Genomic DNA, 15769 nt, shown 5'->3' on the forward strand with positions numbered 1-15769 from the left:
AGAGTATATTATAATTGATTCTGTGTTTCTTAAGGAAAGTCATTTGTATTACTTAATTCTTTGCAGAATAATGGGACCACTGAGCATCAGGTGGAATCTTTCATAAGGAAAAAACTGGAGTCACTGTTAAAAGAATCTCAAATTCGAGACAAAGAAGATCCTGATAGTTTCACAGTGAGGGCACTACTGAAGGCAACACATGAAGGCTTAAATGCACACCTAAAGCAGGTATATGATTCCCTCTTATATTTGTCTTTCCTGTCCTTGACAGGAAAAGAAAGTACTGCATACTTTGTTTCCAATCATTTGTCATTTGTGAAATGACATATTGCTTGAAAAATGAAAATCTCTGATTGCAAAATGATATGAGAAATAGTTACAAGTAGATGGGTGGGTAGGGGTGGAAATAACTCAAATACTGCTTTACTGGGACCCTCAGGACAAGGCCCAGTGTCCCTGGACTCATCGTCCGAGTGCACACTCCGATGAGGGAAGAGGTTTCAGCCCACTATGTACTACCCTCCCACCTCCCATGTCCAGTCAGCCTCTGGAGCTTGCATCTCCTGAGTCTGTTCACTTCTCTTCGTGGCTGTGTCCTAATCTAGACCAGGCTCACCTCTCACCTAGACTTCTCTTGCCCCCTTCAATCTAATCTCCACTCTGAAATCAGTACGATTTTTAAAGAGATGCATATCTGATCATGTTACTCCTCTATTTAAAACTCTTCAGTGGCTTCCAATTATGCTTGGGATAAATTGCAAACTCTTTAACGAAGGACCTTCATCATTGCATCCCTGCCTGTATCTGCAGTCTGGGATCTCCCATTTGTTTCCCTGTCCCAGCATTTTCCACATTGTCACACCAGCCACTATTGCGTTTATATGCCCCATTCTTCCCCACATTCCATTTCCTCTGCTTGGAACACCCCATTCTGACATCTGTTCTAGCTAACTCATACCTAGTCTTTTAAATTCTAGCTTTCGTGGGTATCCTGAATGAGTCCTGCTTTGACCCCTGGATTAGGTTAACTATTCCCTTTATATTGTCCATGGTAGTCTGTTATCCCTTCTCCTTTCTGAAGTTTGTTTTTGAAAAATACATTGCAATTATTTGTTCAGTGTCTGGCTTCACAACTAGACTGGATTCCATGAAGACAGGAACCATGTATGTCTTGAAAACCATTGTTTTTCTGGTTTGTACAGTGACTGGGGCTTAGTAAAACCTTCATAAATAGTTGTTGGTTGAATGAATGAATGAATGAATGAATGAATTGATGGTTTGGGCTCTGGCTGAGATTTTTAGCTCTACTTCTGAATAAAAATATCATAAGTGGGCAGGGAAGTGGGATAGTGGGTTTAGTGATGTTCCCATTGTTGGGCAATGAGGACATTTAATCTTGCCCAGAGAAATATCCATGTAGTTGTTGGCTCAGCTAATGGCAGCCTTCCCTGCTACCACCATATGTCCTCCAGGGCTCAGGGATTCTCGGTCAGAGGGAAGAACATATGGGGGTGGCCACCCTTGGATCCAAGTAACCAGTCAGCAATGGTGGTTTCCCTCTAGATCCTAGGCTGTTTTTCAGGTCTATTTTGTTTCCAGACATAGAAAACCTAATTCAAAATAGCTTAAATGATGGAGAAAGATGTTGAGTTAGGTAAGTGGAAAGTTCATTTACAGAGTGGCCTTTAGGGTGGGCTTAATCCAGAGACTTAGCGGTATCATCAGAGACCTATCTTTTTGCTCTGTCATGCCATTAGTATCATCCCAAGTCTGGTTTTCCTTTCCTCAGTGGTTGCAGGGTGACTGCCAGTAGGCCCATGAGCTGTGTTTCTTGCTCCATATCCAGAGAGAGCGAGACAGCCTATCTGCCCCAACCCTCAAACAAGAGCTCGTGTTTAGCTCTGATTGGGCAACCTAGCTCATGTGCCCGGCCTTAAGCTAATCACTGTGGCCTTGGCTAAGTGTCCTTTCTGAACAACAGTTTGGCCAGGGCACAGGGTGACATTGGCTTGCTAATGCCAGTGAGAACTTACACTGGAACTGGTGCCAAGGGCAGCGTCTCTCAAACTGGATGTTAGAAGGGCGGATGGATTGTGGGGAGACAACCCAAAGATCAATCACAGCATTATTGCCCTTATAGTGTATCATATATAGTTTGGGGTTTTCTTTAAAATTTTTATAGATAGTAATAATCTTCTCACTCTTCTCCCCTCCTGTCACTTATTTTAAACCACATGTATGCCTGTACGATTACATTCAGTTAACCCAGCTTGATTCTGCTTCTTGTCCCCAGTGAACTCTCATTGGCCGGTCTGGGCCAGTCACTTCCCCTCATGTGTTTAGAGAAGTCTTTGCCCCATCCTAGATCCTTCCAGTTGCAAAGGCAACAACCACAGGTCTTGGATGTTTTGGAAGAAACAAATTAAGCTCATCTCTTTTTTTTTTTTTTTTTTGCTATTCATTGAAGAGATCCTAATGACAATTTCCCCACCAGGTAAAATTTTAAGGGAACTTAAAATTTCAGAGATGTAATAAAGCAAAACTCATGCCCTTTTTTCTTATTTTTTTACTTTCCCTTAAATCTGGGTGACTGAGAGAAGGCATTAGATTAGTATAAAATAAATGGAGCCTGTGACTTTAAGAAACTGGGTTATAAAGTGTTAGGGATTTTAACACTGCTGTGTTTTTAAAATATGGTTTTGGTTCAGTGGGCAAGTCGAGGCAAGTTACTGTTGAGACAAGTCCATCTGTGCCAGCTACGTATATATGTTTAAATCCAAAGCTGAGAATGTGCCGAGTGTGGCTCAGGGCAGCACATCTCTCACCTTCTCCTTTCTAGATTGTCAGTCAGCAGTGCAGGATTCTTTCACTTGAGCTGTCTTTTTCCTGGAGAGGCCTGAAGAAAAATAATGAAATTCTCCTTCAAGCTGGTAGAACTTAGTTGACACTGGAAAGGGTTCCTAAGAGTTCATAAATCCCCTTTCTTTACATCTGAGCTGCTGGTGCCTGGATGACCATAAAGAATTTTTAACTGGGCTTTTCCAGCTCTCAGCTGCCCTGCCCCCTCCACTGTCTCATTCACACCACTAGCACCGTGACCGTTCAGAAATGTGCAACTGGTCATGTCATTCTGTTTTCACCCATTCAAGGGCTCCTTATAGTTTGGAAGATTAAGCTCAAATTCAGATATTAGCCCATAAGATCCTCCCTTCATGTTCTGGCCCCCAGTGGTGACTGACTACCCAGTGCACGTGTGTGTAAGTACACACATGCATACTCCCACTTTCTTCATTTCCTGGAAGGCACCATGCTCTTACTACCTGGTCTTACTACCAGAGTTTTGACAGTTAGTGATCAGCTTTAATAGGCCTTCAAAGGCAAGGAGTGTGCATGTTAGTCAGCTGTTTGCTGGTGTGCACGTACATGAACCAGTCAACAGTTAACTATCATCCATCCCCCTGTAAAGCCCTCACTCCTACCCTCCAGTGTTTTTGAATTGCTCTTTCTCCAACCAATTCTTGGGCTCCTCCCATCCTCTTCTCACCTAGAATTGCTTCTTTGATTAATGTCTATGGATGTGTACAGGTGCCCTTCCCAACCTGTTGGTTTTAAGTGGTTTTGCTCACCCACATTTATTCTATTTATGTGGTTATCTCTGCTTCTTCTCTGTTTAGCTGGAATCCTGGGCAGGTGGGGTCTGCTGGTTTCTTTGCCATGTCATCAGCAATGAGCCACCTGGCATATTTTTAGGGATAACAATTGAATAAGAGTCTAAACCCTCTTAATAGGGGGCCTTTCTGTTCCATACTGAGACATAGGATCCTGCAAGGATTGCTGGCCTAGGATCTCTCACCTGGAAAATTAACCCACATGAGGAAAAATTGAGAGTTGACAATACCTCTTTCCAGTGCTCACCACAGAGGGAATTATTTCAATGAACAGATAAGCTTTGTGGTGGTTTACTTTAAACAAACAAAGACAATCTTATTACTTCAAAAATATGCTTAGATTTTATTTAATTTTAATGTTTTAAAATTCCAATAGCAATGTTCAGTCAATGTGATCACTTTCTTTATTCAACAGAATTGGCTTTTAATGACTTTTGGTCATTTTCCAAAATTAAATCTACTCTTAACTCAAAATGATTTTTCCCCACTCAGGACATTCAAGAGAACACCTCCTACGTGTGTACTGTGAGGGCTGGCACAGCTGGGCATTGCTGAGAGCCCCTGACTCCAGCTTTGGGAACGTGGGCAGCTGCTGTGTCCTAGCTGGCACTCAGGTTTCTCCATGCCATGTGTCCCTCTCTGGAGGCAGATGTAGCTACCTTTGTGGTAGTAGAAGGGGGGCAGAAGGGAATGAGCAGGGTCTGCTTGCTTCCCACCTAGAGGCAAATGGAAGAGAGGAGAAGGTCTCCCTGCCATTCTACTAGAGGTAAGAAAAAAACAAAAGCAAAGAAAAAAATAGTTATATTATGCCTTTATTTACTCAGAATCCAGATGTGAAGGAAAGTGGAAAGAAATCACATGGGCGATCCCTCATGACCAACTTTGGAAAACACAAGGTATGAATTAAGAGTAATAAATATGCATAAGTCAATTAATGTAAAGATTCTGGAAGGTATTGTAACAGGAGAATATTATCGTGACCTTGGAATAACTGAAGATTTCTTAAACAGGACCCCAGTAAAGGAGAAGATTGATACTTAAACAACTTTAAAATTTAAGAACTTCCATTCATCAAAAGTATCAAAAATCAAGTTGTATACTGAGAAAGAATATTTTAAATATGAATATCCAATAACATATCCCAAAGAATGTATATTTAATATTTTAAATGCACATATTCAACACATAATGGATATGTTATTAAAAAGGATATGTATATTATGTATTCTATCCTGAATATATAAATGGCTCCTACAAATCAATAAAAAGGCAACCTAATTTTTTACAAATGGGCAAATGACTTAAACAGGCACTTCACAAAAGAAGATATCCATATGTCTAATAAAGAAAAGAGGCTCACCCATATCAGTTTTCTGGGAAACACAAATAAAAACAAGGAGATTCCATATACACCCAACACACACACAAAAGATGGCAATTACGAAGTGTTAGTGAGGATGTTGAACAACTTGAACTCTCGGATACGGCTTGTAGTTATGTACATTTGTGCAATTATTATTTTTTTATTTTTATTATTATTTTTTAATTTTTTTTTCATTTGTGCAATTAATGTTTCACAGTTTCTGCTAAAGCTGCACTGTCAGTATGACAAAACAGATCCCTTAGGTATATGTCAAAAGACAGAAACAACAATAGTTATAGTGGCATTTTTTGTAATAATACAAATAGGAAAACAGTAAAACAGTTCAAATATCCATCAATAATAGAATGAATAAAAATTGTGGTATATTCTCATAGGGAATACTTAGCCATGAACATGACAAAATTATGACTATATGCAATAATATGATCTTTACAAACATGGTGTTGAGCAAAATAAGCCTGACCCAAGAGGGTATAGTTTGATTCCATTTATATGAAATTCAAAACCAGGCAAAAGACCCTATAAGGTAAGCAATCATTACCTTTGGAGAGAAAGTGATGACTGAATGGGAGGATCAGAAGGCTTCTGGTGGGAGGCAGATAATATTCCATTGCCTCACTTGAGTGGTTTCACTTTATGAAAACTCATCATTGATGTACTTCTCTAAATGTATGTTACACTTCAATAAAAAGGTAAAAAATGATATGCAAGAAAGCAATTATTAGATGGTGAACTTTATTAATACATTATGCATGAGATTTCTATAAGGCCATTTCCATTTTATGGAATGTCTTATCTGGAATTTCCTGCACGTCAATGAGATAATTTATTAATAGGCTGGGCAAATAAATCATTATAACAAAAAATTAAACAATAACCAAAATGTTCACCCATAAAGACTGCTTAAGTATACTGTGATTCATTCACATAATGGACAAGTATGCAGCCATTAAAAGATGATTACTCTGAAGAGCTCAACATGTAAAACATTAAATGAAAAAAGTAAGATAAAAAGTGGATCATATGATATAACTATGATAAGATGTGTCAAAACTATGTGTACAGAAAATATTTCTATGAATGTTATATGTCATTGGTGATTCATTTCTTATTTCTGCTTTTGGCATTTTATAATAAAAATGAATTTTAAAAATATAAATTTACATATAATTCAAATTACTAACTATATGTGGAATTAGATGTTTCATTTTTGTTACAACTTGTTATTAAAATAAAATTATTTTTCAAAGTAGATGCTTTAGAGAGTACTTCAGCTACAATAGAATTAGAATTTATGATGCTTCAAGGCATAAGAATGAATAATAGCTGTCCACAAGACTATTTGTAGATTATTTATATAAATATCAACAGTATTTTGAATTTAAAATGAATGCATATAGCTTACAGAATGACTTTCTATGCCATTTAATTTAATCATTACAATAACAGTACTTTGAGATAGATGTTATTGCCATACCCTTTCTAAAAATATAATAGGAAGCTAGACAGGTTAGCCAATTTACCAGCTCGGTGAAAGGGCAGGCTGAAACGTGAGCTCATCAGAAGGCAGGACTCCCTACCATGCGTACTGAGGTTCTTAGGCATAAATAACAACCTGTTAGGGGCAGGGTCAAAGTTGTAGCTGAGAAGGTCCCAAACCCAACTGGTACCTCACTGTTAGTGAAGTAGAGAGTTGAATGTGTTTGTGCCAACAGTATAGTTGTTTGTTGTTGTTTTTTTTTTAATTTGTTGAATATGAGGAAATCTGGAAATGAGACTTGGTCCCATGGTAATCTGGGGATAGAGTCCCTTTCCCTTTCTAAGCCATTTCCCCAGATGTCCAGGGTACTCTGTCTAAGGGTTTTAACTTGCTTGGAGAAGCTATATTTTTAATGGCAAGTTTTTCTGCAACTATTGATGTGATCCCTCCCCATCATTTATATAGGCTATGTATTGCCTAAATATTGGGGCTATCTCCAACTTGGTGGGGGTGAAACCACATCATCCCAAAAAGGTTTTGTGTCAAACAGCCACTGTGTCCAGAAGGTACCAGTTTAGTTCTAGAGGCTTTCAGCCTGTATCTTGTGGTTAGCAATTTTTATTCTGCTGCTAAAAATGAAAATGGGTCAAAATCTCAAAAAGGCAGTTTGATTTAGATGATCATTTGAGTACATACTGATCAAAGTCAGGAGTGGTAGTTATTCTTTTGAAACAGGGTCTTGCTCTGTTGCCCAGTCTATAGTGGCATCATCGTAGCTCACTGCAGCCTTCAGCTCCTGGGCCCAAGCAGGCCTCCTGCCTCAGCCTCTGAGTAGCTGGGACTACAGGTACACACTATTACACCCAGCTAATTTGTAAAAGTTTTTGTAGAGATAGAGTCTTGCTATTGCCTGGGCTGTTCTTGAACTTATTGGGCACTCAAGTGATCCTCCCACCTCAGCCTCCCAGAGTGCTAGGATTACAGCTGTGAGCTACCATATCCAGCTAGTTATTATTCATATTTTAAAAGCTACTACATGTCCTTTTTAAAAAAACAAATCTGCCTTTTATAATTCATTAATCAATAGTGAGCTTACTGTACAAAAGGACATTTTGCCCCTTATAGTCATTTAAAAAGGTTCTGTAACTTTGACCCTACTCCTGGTAGAGACCTTCAAATTCACGACTAATAAAGTCTTTCTAATACCTCATTTTTTGTGGCTTAGAGGTCAGTTTCTAAGCAGGAAACCCTCAATTTTCCATTAATATTTTAATATAACTATGGCCTTGGACATAGTTGTTACTAATGGTAAAGCAAACTGCAATACTTGGTCAATTTTTTACCTCCAAGTTATTGTGCTTCCATGTTTGTGCATTTTAAAACCCAGTCCGTTCTCTGCATGTTGTAGATGTACCTGATGCAGCGAGTTTGTTAAGTTTACTATGCTTTTTCTGGCAGAAAACCACAAAGTCACGGTCTAAATCTTACAGTACTGATGATGAGGAGGATGCACAGCAGAATCCTAGCAAAGAGTGTGGCCAGCTGTACAGGTAAGAAAGCGTCTCCGAGTTTCTTGCTCAGACTCCCGGGGCTCTCTATCCCTGCTAGCTTGGCTGTTTTACTTGTTCATGTCTAGAGAATTGGCTCACAAGGTAAAGTGCTCAGTGCAGTGTGGGGCATGTGAAGATCAACTGGATACGAGTTGGCTATATGAGGGACCTTAGCACTGTGCCTGGCACAGAACGAGCTCTTCATAAATGCTGTTGTAGCAGTTGTCAAGTAAAAGATATCTTCAGAGAAGAGGGAGGCCACACAAACCCATACACAGGGCTATCGCAGGAGACTGAGGGGGAAGATAGATGCTCAGCACATGTCAGGAGCCAGAGATTTGAAATCAGCCAGCCTTCAAATTCTTGTTTGTCCACTAATCACCTGTTACATCGGACAAGTTAGGCTCCACATTTATATCGATCCCTTAGGGTCATTGTAAGTATTAAAGGAATTAAACTAATTTGCTTCATAAGCCCTGGCCCCATTAAACAAGTGCCCCGAAAAATTAGCTACGGTTTTCTTTATTACTGCTAATAATATTTGCGATGAGTAATATGACTATATTTTTAGAACCTAAATTGTGACACATGATCTGATGTAGGGTTTTCTGGCAGTTTATTTATACCATAAGTCTCACAAAGAAATGTAAATTATATTACAGATAGGTAGATATGGATACATGCACATGCACCTGTGCCTTTATTGAAAGATGAAACAAGAAATGTAGAGGCCCTGTAGGAACTCTTATATTTAATTTATATTTTATATTTAAATTTTATATTTGAACTCCAACAGAATATATATACATAAAATAATAACTAATTGATAAAGGCAGAGGAGATGTATGTGGTCCCTACATTTAGGGAACAGAAAGTTGAATAGGTAGTTATGTAAGGATAAAAGAGAAATAAGATCACCTTCAGGGAGACCTCTGCTGTGAATGTTCTCAAATATAAGTTTGAGAAAGGCTTAACTCTGAAATGTATGGCCAGGGAAAGGGCAGTGTTTGAGGAAAGCCCAATAATCTTAACGTGTACAAATGAGATATTGCTACAGGCATCACATGAAATCATGTTGCATGCCGTTCTTGTGTCATTTATAGATTTGCCCATAATAGTAACAAGGGCCTGAGCATATCTGATGGTGCCATTTGGGGACTTCAGTATTCTAATCCACCTCCAGGATGAGCACTAAAAAGAGATAACTTTATGTTGAATTTCTCCATATCTTGGGGTGTCTTATAATTTTACTTACAATTTGTAGGTATGGCTTCATACTGATTTATACTCATTAGCCTGTACAAAACCAGATTTTCACCAGTGGTTATAGAATTTCCTGAACAGGAGGAACATGTATTCTTTCTTTCCATTGATTTTTATACTTGTCTATGTTCATGCCTCCATTCTTGGCAAAATGAACTATTGTGACATTTTATTCTTATTTTTTAATTGAATGTATGTAAGCATCATTAGGGCAGGGATATTTCTGATTTGTTCACTGTTTTATCTCCAATAGGTGCTCAATAAATATTTGTTGTTTAAATAAATCTATATCACCACTATCTAATTTCAGAACATTTTCACTACCCCCAAAAGGAGCTCTTTACTTATTAACAATCACTCCCAGCTCACTTCTCCCTCAAACTCTGGCAGCCACTAATTTACTTTATATCTGTATAGTTTCACCTTTTCTGTACATTGTGTATAAATGGAATCATACAATATTTGGGCTTTTGTGTTTGGCTTCTTTTACTTGGTATAATGTTTTCAAGATTCATCCATGTTGTACCATTTACAAGTACTTCTTTCCTTTTTATTACGGAATAACATTCCATTGTAGGGAGATACTGCATTTTACTTATTCATTCATGAGTTAAAGGACATTTAGGTTGTTTTCACATTTTGGCTGTTATGAATAATACTGCTATGAACACTTGCGTACAAGTTTTTACATGGACATATGTGTTTATTTCTCTTTGGATGTTCTTAGAAATGGAGTTGCTGGGTAACAGGGTAACTTTTTAACTTTTTTAGGAACTGCCAAAACTATTTTCCAAAGCAGTTGTACCATTTTACATTCCCCAAAATAATAAGGGCTTTAATTTTTCCTTATCCTTGTCAGTACTTGTTATTGTCTGCCTTTGTCATTATAACTATCCTAGTGGGTGCAAAGTGGTATTTCATTTGCATTTCCTTAATGACTAATGACTAGCACATTTTGGTGTGTTTATTGGCCATTTGTATATCTTCCTTAGTGAAGATTGTTTTTGATAGTTAGATATTCCCCTACAGAAGACGAGGTGTATGTGAGGGTCATGTGAAAGCCTGTGGATGACTTTACCATGGTAGAGAGTAGTGGTACAATCTGCAAGGTGGTAGAAGAGATCCTAGGAGTTATTTGTAGTAGAGGGAGACCTTAAAAAATATCTAAGAGAAAAAAGCACTAAATAAAGTAATATATATTTGTTTTAAGAGAGTTGAAGAATATAGAAAGAACATAAAGAAGAAAATGCAAATCACTTGTAATTACATCTCTGAACAATAATCACTATGGAAATTTGTCATATTTCTCTTTAGGTATATAATTCTTGTGAACTACAATGCAGTGTTTCTATATCATTTTAGTCTAGGCTCTCCTCTCTGCAAAGGTTCACTGGTGAACTCTGGTGTTACTCCCTAGCTGAGTAACAGTGGGAATCCAGCCCTTCACAACAGAGCTTACAAATGCATGAGAAGAGGCTGTGATTCCTGGCAGAGCAGTGGATAGAACCACATTACAATAGCCCCCCTTACTCCTGAGGGATACATTTCAAGACCCCCAGTTGATGCCTGAAACCATGGACAGTGCTAAACACTATATATGTTTTTCCTTTTCTTATTAAGTTGAGAACTTTTACCTCTTCATTTAAAGGAATCACTTTATGGCTTCTCTTTGGCATATATAGATGACTAACATCACTACTTTTGCACTTTATGGCCATTATTAAGTAAGATAAGGGTTTACTTGAACATAAGCTTACCACTGTGATACCTCCACAGTCAGCCTGATAACCAGACAGCTACCAAGTGACTAACTGACAGGTAGAGCATACAGCATGAACACTCCAGAAAAAGGGATGATTCACAACCTGGGTGGGACAGAGCCGGATGGCACAAGATTTTATCACTCTACTCAGAATGGTGCATAATTTGAATCTTATGGGTTATTTATTTCTGAAATTTCCCATTTAGTATTTTCAGACCACAGTTGACTCAGGGGTAACTTAAGCCCCAGAAACTGAAATTGAGGGTTGGGCGGGTGTGGGGGGCATGTCTACTATAGTAGGATTTTGTGGTGGAAAGAATGCTGAACTAGGAATCACACAGGTTCTAATCCTGGCTCCCTTAAGACCTGGGGCAGCTATTGCCTATGTAGTTGTCATAAATAGGGAAGGGGGAGTAGTAACTAAAAGCTCGAACCTCTTTCAGCTCCAAAATTTCATGAGTCCTGGATGTGTACTTCACAGGTTGGGTCGCCGAAGGAAAACCATGAAGCTGTGCCGAGAACTTTCTGATTTGGTTGTGTACACAAACTCTGTGGCAGCCCAGGACATTGTGGATGATGGTAAGGTCAACGAGCTTTTCTTTAGTTCTAGATAAACATTCTTGACCTTTATTTGTCCATCGTTAATTAATCTTTTGTTAATCCGATCATCACCACACATTTCTGGGACTATGTAGAAACCAATTTAGGTGTCAGGAAAACTGGCTGCTGGTATAATGCTGGGCTCACATGGACGCTCTACTGACTACTGTGGTTGCCTGGTTGTCTAGAGGTCAGAGAAATTTCCCACAGGGCCAAGGAAGACTTTATTATTACAAAAAGACAAATGTACCAGAGCAAGCTCTTCTTCCAATGCTTGAACCGTGGAGACCTGGCCTGGCTTGAGGACCAGGTTACAGATGGCCATACCAAACATGAATGAACAAAAGAAAGGAGAAATCAAGCAGCTAAAATCACATCTTGAAAAGCCCTCTATTTTCTCATTGGAAGTTATGACTTTGATAAAAATAGTCAAAGTTTTAACAAAAAGAGCAGAAATCTCAGTAGCATTGACTCTTTCACTGTTTTTCACCTGTCAGTTGCTACATTGAGCTGAAAAATTCTAGTTGCAATTCTTCTTACCCTTTACTTTCCTGCTAGTTGCTCTTTTTCCCTTTATCTTCTATTTCATTTAGTTGTTGAAGGCTTACAAGAATAACCCACTGTCTTGTGGCTCTTCATCTAATTTTAATTTTAGTGGAACTGGAATGTAAATCAGAACCTCCAATTTTCTCAACAAGTCTTGTCTATGTCCTCACAAACCTCCAGGATTCTTCCCTCAGATCTTCCCCTACTCCTCACCTCCATTCCACAAGTGGATCTTTTTCTATTTGTAGAAAGATTTCTTCTTTTTGGTGTTGAATCCTTCAAGTGGTGAAAATTATACAAGATTTAAATTAATTTCACATGTGAGAGCCTGAGAAACCTGTAGAATTCTCAGCAAGTGGGCAACACAGTCTTATAATAACTGCCCACAGCTCAGAAATAAACTCGGGGAGTTGTTGAATGAAGTTAAAGGCATATTTGGTTTAGGAAATAAAAATTTCCAATAAACACCTTTGGAAACCATAATCCTATTAGCTTAATGCAAATTAAGCTTGAGTACTATCTAGCTCTTGAACTTCAGATGTTTTTGTCTCTTTGTTTTCTGGTTGTTTTGTTGTTATTTTTTCCAGCCACAAAATGAGAACTGGATAATGAATGCATGGCTTATCCTAATGCAAAGCAACTCAACTCTATTAATATACTAATTGACATGTGCTTAATTAGCAAGGTCATCTTAATGATACTGGGGTATGCATATTTATGTGGAGAGACAGAAAAAACAGTGGTATTAATTACAGTGATACTCCATCTCCATTAGGCTTGTAAAAAAGATTTTATTTTCCCCCATGATGTCAAAGGTGTTCTTCATCAAAATCTGCAAATAAGTTCAATTTTAGTATGCTTCAGATATGTAAACTGTGTTAATAAGTTATGTCAATAAAATATATATGAATATATATCTTTAAGGAAAGGGTCTGTATTAGAGAAATCATCAGATTAAAAATGATAATTTTGGCCGGGCGCGGTGGCTCACGCCTGTAATCCTAGCTCTCTGGGAGGCCGAGGTGGACGGATTGCTCGAGATCAGGAGTTCAAAACCAGCCTGAGCAAGAGCAAGACCCCATCTCTACTATAAGTAGAAAGAAATTAATTGGCCAACTAATATATATATATATAGAAAAAATTAGCCGGGCATGGTGGCATATGCCTGTAGTCCCAGCTACTCGGGAGGCTGAGATAGAAGGATTGCTGGAGCCCAGGAGTTTGAGGTTGCTGTGAGCTAGGCTGACGCCATGGCACTCACTCTAGCCTGGGTAACAAAGTGAGACTCTGTCTCAAAAAAAAAAAAAATGATAATTCTTTAATTTATTTGTTATTACTTATATTTATGACTGTTCCAAGTTCTAGCTCTGGAATGTCATTGTCAGTTGGCTAACATCTAACATCTAAGGATGTACAACCCTGAGGACAGCAGGGGCCCTGGGAGACTGTGTATGCTTATAAATATGCAGTCTAGATGCAATTCAGGCCCAGCTGGCTCAGCAAGACTATAGTGCAACTCTTTGGTTTCATGGACCATATCTCTCAGTCTGGGTTCAGACACCCTGGCTTGTTAGATTTGGAATGAAAATGACCTCTGGATGAGTTTGGGCCTTCATCTAGCCTGGCTTTTTCCAGCAGGTCCAGAGGACATAGAGATGGTTGTTTTGGGGTTAGGGTGTAGATGTTTGGTGAAGGAATGGGAGTGGGAGGGACCTTGTAGATATGGTACAAAAGGTGGGATTGGAAGACAAGGGTGGAATATCCAGTGTTTGGAGGCTCAATCCATCATAATTCCCCAGCTTCTATGATTTAAGATTGACCCTTCCTGGTGATTGTCTGAGCAGAAGTGTTAGTACAGGCTTTGTGGGCTTTTACCTCCCTTTCTTTTTTTCCATAGTTTCTACGCCTGGCCAGGTGGGTGGTTGTCCTCTCTTATGAAACTTTCATTTCTCTATAATGCTCTTTTAAACTTTTTCTCTATTATTATTCCTTTCTCCCAAATAGGTTTTGACTTGATCCATAATTCTATTCAAATCAACTTCAAAACTCAATTTTTCTTTTCCCTAATTGGTCTTTTTCCTTTATTTTCTTGGATCCTGAATTGTCATTAATATGTATTTCATATGTGTGCCTTTTAGAGGAATGCTTTCAATGAATGTCTTCCCATTATCAGGAACAAGTTAAATAGATAGTGTTATTTATCTGTGGTTGTTGATATCTTTGGCAAAGATATTCTGTTTGAGTTATGCACCTAGAAAATAACTTTACTACCTGCCCTTTTTATGCTGGACAGATAGACATAAATTAGTGGGGTGATTGAATTCTTGGGAGAACATGGGAACCAGAAATAGACAGCCACCTTAACAAGATACACAGCTCTGACTTAGCCTCATAATGGCAAAAAAGTCCTAAGAATGGAGGTTTATGGGTCTTTCATGATCAGGAGCTGCCTCTACCTTGGTTGTATCTACTCTTTCACTCTGCTTTTTACTACTGGTATAATCTGACATTATTATGAGGTCTTTTGTGAGTGGTGTTCTCTTTCTTAGCTATAGTTCTCACTTTCCTTTTTTGTTTATTAAAAACTGCCAGGAACTACAGGGAACGTATTATCATTCAGTGAAACAAGAGCACATCAGGTGGTTCAGCAGAAATCAGAGCAGTTCATGATTTATAACCAAAAGCAGCTCACAAGGATTTACCCCTCTGCCTACCGCATCGATTCCAGTAACTTCAACCCTCTGCCCTACTGGAACACCGGTTGTCAACTAGGTGTGTATACCTCGGGACAGAGCAGTTCTCTGTATGTTCTGAGTACCCTGCCATCTTGCCTAATTCTCTCAAACTTTCAACTTGCACAGTGGCACTGAACTATCAGTCTGAAGGCCGGATGATGCAGTTAAATCGAGCCAAGTTCAAGACAAATGGCAATTGCGGCTACGTCCTCAAACCCCAGCAAATGTGCAAAGGTGCGCATTAATTTCCTAGACATATCTCTGAATACAGGTGACCTCTATTCAAGAAGCTCTTTAGAAGATGTGATATCCTGGTGCTTTGCAACATAATATTTTTAAAAACGTTATCTTTTTTTTAAAAAGCTAGGTTAAGGTATATGAATGTAAATGAGAATTTTTGTTACAACTATTTAATATTTGGGTGACATGATAGGTAGAATGTTACCTCGAGAGGTTATGTATGTCAAGTGGTACATCATAGCAGTGAGTTGTCATCTGAAATCCAATGTCCCAGTATGACATTCACTGGAAATTACTTATAAATTGGACTGTCTTCAAAGGTCCTTGCCCTATCTTTGAGAAATTATCTTAGGGAGTGTGAGTCTGAGACCTGCTGGCAAAATTAAATTCTACCTGAAACAATTTTATCAAGCTCTTTTAGTCAGTGTAGTCCAATTACAAAACATTGTTAATAATAAAAAAAAAAAGATGAAACAGTGTTAGATCAAACAACACTTTCTTTTGGTTCTGCTCATTACAACTCTTTTTAATTTCCAAAATA

The 15769-nt window shown here is 38.4% G+C and overlaps 1 protein-coding gene across 2 annotated transcripts in view; it reads left to right on the top strand.

Moving 5' to 3' along the window:
• PLCH1 (phospholipase C eta 1) overlaps window positions 1-15769 on the top strand; it is a 219490-nt gene that overhangs the window by 184490 nt on the left and 19231 nt on the right. For both annotated transcript variants that reach the window (XM_012774363.3, XM_076004480.1), the window contains 6 exons: window positions 67-228; window positions 4493-4564; window positions 7991-8082; window positions 11589-11686; window positions 14846-15025; window positions 15115-15222. In XM_012774363.3, coding sequence (XP_012629817.1) covers window positions 67-228; window positions 4493-4564; window positions 7991-8082; window positions 11589-11686; window positions 14846-15025; window positions 15115-15222 — 712 coding nt within the window. The remainder of the gene's footprint in view (window positions 1-66; window positions 229-4492; window positions 4565-7990; window positions 8083-11588; window positions 11687-14845; window positions 15026-15114; window positions 15223-15769) is intronic.

This window comes from Microcebus murinus, chromosome 1 (genome assembly GCF_040939455.1).
Source record: "Microcebus murinus isolate Inina chromosome 1, M.murinus_Inina_mat1.0, whole genome shotgun sequence".
NCBI classification, from domain to species: domain Eukaryota; kingdom Metazoa; phylum Chordata; class Mammalia; order Primates; family Cheirogaleidae; genus Microcebus; species Microcebus murinus.